This window comes from Eucalyptus grandis, chromosome 3 (assembly GCF_016545825.1).
Source record: "Eucalyptus grandis isolate ANBG69807.140 chromosome 3, ASM1654582v1, whole genome shotgun sequence".
Lineage (NCBI taxonomy): Eukaryota > Viridiplantae > Streptophyta > Magnoliopsida > Myrtales > Myrtaceae > Eucalyptus > Eucalyptus grandis.
Genome location: NC_052614.1, coordinates 32520072 through 32528638, shown reverse-complemented (window position 1 = coordinate 32528638; position 8567 = coordinate 32520072). Strand labels below are relative to the sequence as shown.

Genomic DNA, 8567 nt, shown 5'->3' with positions numbered 1-8567 from the left:
ATTTGGACCATTGAATGGCATCATAAACACTTCTTTGATCATGGCTCATTTTGTCTTTGGGCATTGATCAGTGATGAATAAATTTCTCTGCACAATACTACTTTTAGTTTTATTGAATCTATTCTCTTTGATTGTTTAAGAGAAACTTGTGACGGATAGAATGCTTCATGTTTGCTTCTTTCTGCATCCACATCTCAATTTTTCTAAATAAAAATCTGTCGACGGTGGCTACAGCATTTGTAGAAGGCACTGCAGATGCATGACGGGAGATTGTGGCAGATAGAGTGTGCTCGCTAGCTAAATTAATCTGAGGCGCATCGTCTTCTGCCTTATGGGGATTGATTCAAATCTACTTGATATAACCATTCTTCAACTTTTCAGGTTTGTATGCACTATACCTTTTCCGTCCGCTATTATTATCAAACACAATGTGAATGAGATGATGCATTTCAAACTGAGGAGAGAATGATTCCTGTTGCTGGCGTTAACTGTTGTATGTATGTGTTTGCAGATATGCTGCACGATTCATTTTGCAATTTAACTTGCCCATTTTTAGTTTCCTTACCTCTACTGTCCTTGGAATGCCCGTGTTGTTCATTAATCTTCAAGCCAGAAGAAAACTATTTCTAAAAAATCACTCCATTCATTTTATTTTTGCTTATCAATATCTTCAGTTACTGAGCTCAACGATTTTGATCTCATTTCCAACCCCTTGATTTTGCACTTGAAAGATTGAGTGCACGGTGTTTGTACTTCACTAGAAGCACCCGGACTACACAATTCCTCCAGCCACGGCTTTGCAAAATTACCAATTGCTTTAGTTTGTTACCCAATTATATCGTCCTTTGGTCAGCAACTAATCCTTCGATACTTGTGCTTTACGACACTGAAAAAAGGGAGATGCTACTGCATCTTATTTCTCATGTTCTTCACCTCACTGTTCATCGTTAGTTGTTGAAATTGGCAATCGCAGATGTTTGATGGAAAAGGCTGGTTGTGTAACTCAATGAAAGGAATCTATTTGAGCAAATCAGAAATTGAATTGAAAGGTAGATAAACATACACGCACAAAGGCTCCCACTTTCCAACCATATGAACAGGATATCCTTGGAGATCATGAACCTTCAAGATGATAGATTTGAGAATTTTTCCCAGAATAATTGTAAAGTCGTCCGAGAAAAGTCAACAATTGACCAAATTTCAAACGCGTTAGATGCATTTATTGCAATTGTCACATGCTACGGTAGATAAACATACACAAAGGCTTCCACCTTCCAATGATATGAACAGGATATCCTTGGAGATCATGAACCTGCAAGATGAGAGATCTGAGAATTTTTCTGGGAATAATTGTAAAGTTGTCTGAGAGAAGTCAACAATTGACCAAATTTCAATTGAGTTAAAAGCATTTATTGCAATCGTCACATGCTACGGACAGTCTTTCCAAGTTCATCAGTAATCCCAAGCTCTTGAGGCTGTCATCAGTAGAAGGGTAAGAAGCAAACATGTTAGAATCAACACGTGATTACTGTGTGTAATGGACATTAAAAGGTGATTTCATTGGTACCTTGTCTTGAGATGATCCAGTTCTTGTCCTGGCCGAGAGCCCAGAAGAAGTACCCACCCAAGCGCTGAGACCGAGCAAATCGGACCTTCCTCCGCACAGACCGAACATCGTCATAACCAATCCAAGAGACTCCGACATATGAGTAGTACGACACCGACTTCTTGTCGAATTTGACTGCCGTATGGTTCTGCACATTAAACTCAACAATCTGTTTGTATGTCAAGGTACCGTTTCCAGGACCCATTCCAACAGCTGGAGCCCCGACGCCGTTAACATTTGGATTCTGGAGCGTCCATGTCCTCCCATACAACGGTAGGCCCATCACCAGCTTTCGGCTGGGCACACCAGCTCGAATCCACGAACTGATTCCGTAGCTCGTGCTGATGTTGCTCTTCGGATCATAGAGTGCCGAATGCTCGCCCGTGAAATTCTCCCAGGACCCGTGATAGTCGAAGCACATGGGGCTGACCCAGTCCACGTACTTCCGGATTGCCTGACTGGGGTACGATCTGGGTGTACCGTAAACCTGAAATCCTGATGCATAGTACACAGCAGACGTCAGTAATAAGCGGATTTTACCACTTCTTTTGGACTCCTTATCCAGGGCTTTTCTCCACTCTTTGTAAAGCAGAGCGAGGTTGGACATGTCTTGTTCATCAGCTGGATACTCCCAGTCCAAGTCAACTCCATCAAAACCGTATTTTCGAGCTACTTCAATGGTGGAGTTTATGAATGCTGTGCGAGTCTCTGAGCTGTTCGCCATCCTGGAGAACACATTTGGGTCCGACCCGCCTCCACCTATGGATAGGAGGGTCTTTACCGCCAGCTTTCGCTTCTGCATGCCCGTCAATCCAGGCAGCTTGGTTTGGTCAGACGCAGTGACATTGAGCCTGAACGTGGTTGGCTCGGGCAAGAGGAACGCATAGTAAATGTGAGTGAAATACGAGGTGTCTATGGAGGATGCATGTAATTCAGCATCTGACGGCCAGTAAGCTGCTTTGATAGCCCGAGAGGGCAGAGCTGGTACGGATGGGTGGTAGACTTGGTATACGGGCTTCCGGGGCTCCAGTTCGGGACCTGCCGAGGCACCACACCAGTGATTATGCCTAAGGCCGCGAGAAGCAGAAGCGACAAGATTATTCGAAGACTGGCCATGCCTACAAAGTTCGCAGGAGCTATGTTAAAATCGAAGTCTCATATCGGGATGTGAGGTATCTCTCGATATTTCACCGTCATTTGGAACTTCGAAAGCGTCGATCGAGGAATTAAAGACAACTTGAGAAGCAGCCAAACTTACACGGGAACAAGGGGGCCGAGCTTGTTTGTACAGGAAGCTCTGTTTACATGGAGGTGTGTCCGAGATGACCGGCCATTTCTTCGCTTGGAAATCTCTTTCTCGAGCAAATCCTTGAGCGTCAAGTTAGATGCTCCTCGGGTTTTAATCGGCCTGTTCGATCCGAGAGGCACGTCGACGTGAGTGCTCCGGTGACTTTGGGTTACTGAATAAGCCAGCATGCGTTGCAGCCAATCTGCATGCAAGAGACTTTAATATGCGAGGTCCAGAAATTCACTTCAGCTAGAAGCTTCCGCGTTATGCTACTAAAGGAAATCCAACCTCCCGTTGACCTAGAATTGTCAATGCAATGGAAGATGAGATGCCAACTTTGTTTAAAAACCTACTTTCAGAGTCACAGTTTTTTATAATTAGCTGCCGGCCTATCTCGAAACTACTATTATATAATAAGCCTTATCGCGTTAACTATAGTACATGACTTCAATGTTCAATCTTATATTATATCCTTTATAAGCTCTAAATGTAAATCAGATCATATACAAAGTTTTTTTGTGACATCCATGTTCAACTTATATAGGTAAACGTTGTGGCTTTGTTTTTTTTTATATGGTAATTAAAATAGAAGGAATTGTCAATGCAAGGGAAGGTGAGATGTCAACTTTGTTTAAAAACCTACATTAACAATCACGCAATTTTTCATAACTAGGTGCCATCCTATATTGAAGCCACCATTATGTAACAAGCCTTATCTTGTTAAGTATACTACTTCAATTCAAGTTCACGCTCGATCTTATATTATATCCTTTATAAGCTCTGAATGTAAATTAGATCATAAAAAGATAATATTGTGACATCCACGTTAAACTTATACTGGTAATCATTGTGGCTTTGATTTATTTGGTAATTAAAATGGAAGGAATTGTCAATGCAAAGGAAGATGAGATGCCAACTTTGTTTAAAAACCTGAATTCAAAATCACAATTTTTTTTAATTAGATGTTAGCTTATATCCAAGCTACCATTATATAACAAGCCTTATCTTGTTAAGTACGGTACATGAATTCAATTACACGTTCGATCTTATATTACATCCTTTATATAAATCAGATCATATACAAGATAACGTTGTGACATCCACGTTGAACATATATTGGTAATCGATGTGGCTTTGTTTTATCTAGTAATTAAAATAGAAGGAATTGGTACTTTCCTTGGAAAAATAGTTTTCAGCTCCGTTTATCCCTGAGCAATTTATCATGTTTCGTGCTCTTTTAATTGTGCTACTAGTATATTATTCGAATATCTTGAGTATTTAATTTCATGATCCGTGGCTTAGTTTCTTTACGACATGAGTTCTAATGCTGTGTCATGGAAAATACCCGATGATATATATATTTCTAGCTTTGTCAACGCTTTCCATGAAATGAATTTAGTAACATATATTGTAAAATCTCATGATTTTGCCATTCGTTCTTACGGTACAATTTTATTGACTCTATCATCGATCATAGATGGAAAATGCACCATATCATCCGTTGAGAAACGTGTAGTGGTGATATCATTTCGAAATGTTTTTTAATGTTTTGTAGCTATCATTTCACTTTACGAAAGAGCAACATATTTTCTTCCATTCCTGATTGGAGGAAGAGAGATCCATCGTGATGATACACTTAACATATTGTGGTGATGGAAGCAGAGAGAGATTGATTTTTTTTTTTTTTTCTCTTTGTTATCTATTTTAGAATTACATGTGATCACCTTCGAGCATGTAACCGACAAATCAAAAACTAGTCGAACAAGATACATGTCCGTCAGCAAAATGATATAATTTTCACCTCAAAATGACCATCTGCATTGGGTAACCTCTGCCTAAGTAGATTATGACCTCTATGACTCCATAAGACACCAGATCACTTCAAGCAAATTATTTGTATATATACATGCCAACACCTGTAAGTCATATTTCTCTTTTTTCGTGAAATTGAAGAAGTTATACAAGGATTTTGTCGGGCCTATTCATTTTGTACTTAATTATATGGTATCTAAATTAAGTAAATCTATGACAATAGTGTGAATTCAAGTCTATCCAATTCAATTAAGACCCGGCTCTTGAATTTCTACGTGAATTAATATCGAGAAAATGAAATTTTCCAATCATTGACTCAAAACTCATTGTCCCCAAAAAGTGGATCCCGCTCTAATAGCTCCGAATAAATTAAATATATGCATTAAGATACGAAGGCTTCTTATTCCACAACAACGAAAGCACTTTTCACCCTTTCATATACTAGGGATTTCACTTGGAAAAGAAGATGTTCCATACTAATGGATTCGGGTCCATAACCATGGGTTCCAATGTACGAGATCTTGTAGCACTTACCAATGAGGCCCTATCGATTAGTATTACACAAAAGAAATCAATTCTAGACACTAATACAATTAGATCTGCTCTTCATAGACAAACTTGGGATTTGCGATCCCAGGTAAGATCGGTTCAGGATCATGGGATCCTTTTCTATCAGATAGGAAGGGCTGTTGCACAAAATGTACTTCTAAGTAATTGCCCCATAGATCCTATATCTATCTATATGAAGAAGAAATCATGTAATGAAGGGGATTCTTATTTGTACAAATGGTACTTCGAACTTGGAACGAGCATGAAGAAATTAACGATTTCAAAGCGGACTCTCCATTCATTAGATAGAGAAGATCGCCAAGATTTCGTGATCCGCTTCCGAACTTATTCCAATTCAATGAGTATTCTCAATATTATGCCTTGAAGAGGACTCGAACCTCCACACTCTTTAGCACAAGATTTTGAGTCTCGCGTGTCTACCATTTCACCACCAAGGCATCTTGAAAGTGAATCGTATTCCATGAATATGATATCTATCTAGTGTGATGTATGGAATATATGACAAAGGTGGAGTGTTGGAGTATTTCTATTGATCGCTCATGTCATATAGACCCAAGTCGTACATCCAATTGCTTCGATTTGAATTATTCGGAGGATGCCTTATATATATTAATATTATATCAAATCAAAAAGATGGACAATGAAACCCATTTCTCGATTCAATAAAAGCTAAAAGAGTTGAATAGGGTCCCAAATAAGGAGAGATATTTAAAAAGCGGGTCCGATTATGCCTGTTCCTAATCCTAAATGGAATGAAACGACGTAGGGATCCATATGTAAACATAGTATCTATTTCGATACGCTCGAAAGACCCCTTCTCATAATGAGGATGTATAGAACCCTATTCCGGGCTGGTCCGGTATGGAATGAACTTATAATCATGGAATCGACTCGATCATCGGATTATAGATTATAAGTTCATAACCCTAGCCCATTCCCATTTTGGGCGGAATAGATCTACTAATTCTTTGATTCCGAGTTAGTAAGAGGGATCTTGAACTAAGAAATAGATTCTAGAAGCTAAAAAGGGTATCTGAGCAATTGCAATAATCGGGTTCATTGATATTCCTGGTATAGTAGATGCTATCACACATACAAGCATACTCATATTTTTTTAATCACTGAGGTTTAATTCAAAGATGAATTATTTATGATGATAAATGCAATCTTTAGGAAAACTTTATTCAAATAGTGATATCCAGGTAGGTTTTTTCAATTCAATAACTATTTGAATTGAATGATTTCTTATGAGTATTTGATATTCGAAGAAGTCTAAGATTGTTGAATATATCCTCTCAAGTTACTTGAAGATGCAATGTAGATTCACTACAAAGAACTTTTTTCTTCCTAATATTTAGAAATTAATAAATAAAATAAAAATATTGCATTCATCCAATAAAAAGAAAATTGAGGATTAAATTGAATTCTTTCTAAGACTTCTTTAGAAACCAATGGAACGACCGAACAAATGACTATTCATGATTCCCTAATTGAATCAATTACATATCAATTCCAAACTAGAGGAATGTTATGGTAAAACTTCATTTGAAACGATGTGGTAGAAAGCAACGTGCGACTTGAAGGACATGATCAGTTGTGGATTCTTACACCCACCCTTTTTATCTATAAGAGGAGATTGTATGAAAAATGTAACCGATTCTTTCGTTTCCTTGGGTCACTGGCCATCGGCCGGGAGTTTCGGATTTAATACCGATATTTTAGCAACAAATCCAATAAATCTAAGTGTAGTCCTTGGTGTATTGATCTTTTTTGGAAAGGGAGTGTGTGCGAGTTGTTTATTTCAAGAATTGGCTGGACTAAACCAGCTGCACTTTTCATTATAACTAGTAAAAAGTAAAAGATGCATGATCCCTTGAATTACTTCTGAATAAATTAAGTGAATAAATTAATAAATAATATTTAAGAACCATAGCATTTCGTGATTCATTGGTAAATGCACTTTGATTCTCGATTAACCAATAATGTGGGACCATTAATATGGTTAAAGCTAAATTGTTTGAAGTTTAAACGTAGCATGGTATTCTTTCTACTACTATGTTAATTTAATACATAAGGGTTTCAAAACGAATAATTGCAATTTTTTTTTTCGATAGAGAACACTCATGTCGATGAAATTATTTGAAACCTTTATTGGAAAAAAGGTCACACTCTTTTTTTTTATCTTAGCCAATGCTGAATCAATGACCTATGTAATGTATAAAGTAAGTAAAATTCTTTGGATTTTTAGAAAAGAAAAAAGAAACAACTTTGCTGACAATTCCATTTTTTGTTTGGTCGAAGAGTCCTCCGAAGAGTCCTCCAAATATTATTTTGGTCTTGGATTAGTGATCCGTTTTGATATCTTTTTGGAGGAATATGAATAGGGAAGGGAGGATAGGCTCATTACATTCAAAAAAATATATATGGGAATTTTACATAAGTAATTGAGCGTGAGAGCCAAATGAATTGAAAGATTCATGTTTGGTTCGGGAAGGGATTATGGAAGTTTTGAAATGAATGGAAAGATAATCTACTTTCATTAAGCAATTTATTAGATAATCGAAAACAGAGGATCTTGAATACTATTCGAAATTCAGAAGAATTACACGGCGGCCATTGAACAGCTGGAAAAAGCCCGGGCCCGTTTACGGAAAGTGGAAATGGAAGCGGAGCAGTTTCGAGTGAATGGATATTCTGAGATAGAACAAGAAAAGTTGAATCTGATTAATTCAACTTATAAGACCTTGGAACAATTAGAAAATTACAAAAATGAAACTATTCATTTTGAACAGCAAAGAGCGATTAATCAAGTCCGACAACGAGTTTTCCAACAAGCCTTACAAGGAGCTCTAGGAACTCTGAATAGTTGTTTGAACAACGAGTTACATTTACGTACTATCAGTGCTAATATTGGCATGTTTGGGGCGATGAAAGAAATAACTGATTAGTCCTTCTATTGTAGGCATTATTTTTTTTTTCGCACAAAAAAGAATTAAGAAATACTCATGGTAACCATTAGAGCCGACGAAACTAGTAATATTATCCGTGAACGTATTGAGCAATATAATAGAAAGTAAAGATTGTAAATACCGGTACCGTACTGCAAGTAGGCGACGGCATTGCTCGTATTTATGGTCTTGATGAAGTAATGGCGGGTGAATTAGTAGAATTTGAAGAGGGTACAATAGGGATTGCTCTGAATTTGGAATCAAATAATGTTGGTGTTGTATTAATGGGTGACGGTTTGATGATACAAGAGGGAAGTTCTGTAAAAGCAACAAGAAGAATTGC

The 8567-nt window shown here is 37.6% G+C and overlaps 2 protein-coding genes across 2 annotated transcripts in view; one reads left to right on the top strand and one right to left on the bottom strand.

The window, feature by feature from the left end:
- Nucleotides 1-1092: 1092 nt before the first annotated feature.
- LOC104439470 (class V chitinase CHIT5) lies at nt 1093-3082 on the bottom strand. The gene is made up of 3 exons (XM_010052535.3): nt 2865-3082; nt 1568-2724; nt 1093-1475 (listed from the first exon to the last, which is right to left on the bottom strand). Exons 1-3 carry the CDS (start codon nt 3080-3082, stop codon nt 1453-1455), a joined length of 1398 nt encoding a protein of 465 aa, XP_010050837.2. The 3' UTR covers nt 1093-1452.
- Nucleotides 3083-8424: 5342 nt separating this feature from the next.
- LOC120291816 (ATP synthase subunit alpha, chloroplastic-like) overlaps nt 8425-8567 on the top strand; it is a 345-nt gene continuing 202 nt past the window's right edge. The window contains exon 1 of the mRNA XM_039309560.1: nt 8425-8567. This exon is cut by the window's right edge and continues 202 nt beyond it. Coding sequence (XP_039165494.1) covers nt 8425-8567 — 143 coding nt within the window.

Coding starts and splice junctions, on each gene's coding strand:
- LOC104439470 (XM_010052535.3), bottom strand. CDS start 3,082: ATGCTGGCTTATTCAGTAACCCAAAGTCACCGGAGCACTCACGTCGAC. Junction 2,725..2,864: donor CTCGGCCCCCTTGTTCCCGT/GTAAGTTTGGCT, acceptor CGAACTTTGTAG/GCATGGCCAGTCTTCGAATA. Junction 1,476..1,567: donor CTGGATCATCTCAAGACAAG/GTACCAATGAAA, acceptor TACTGATGACAG/CCTCAAGAGCTTGGGATTAC.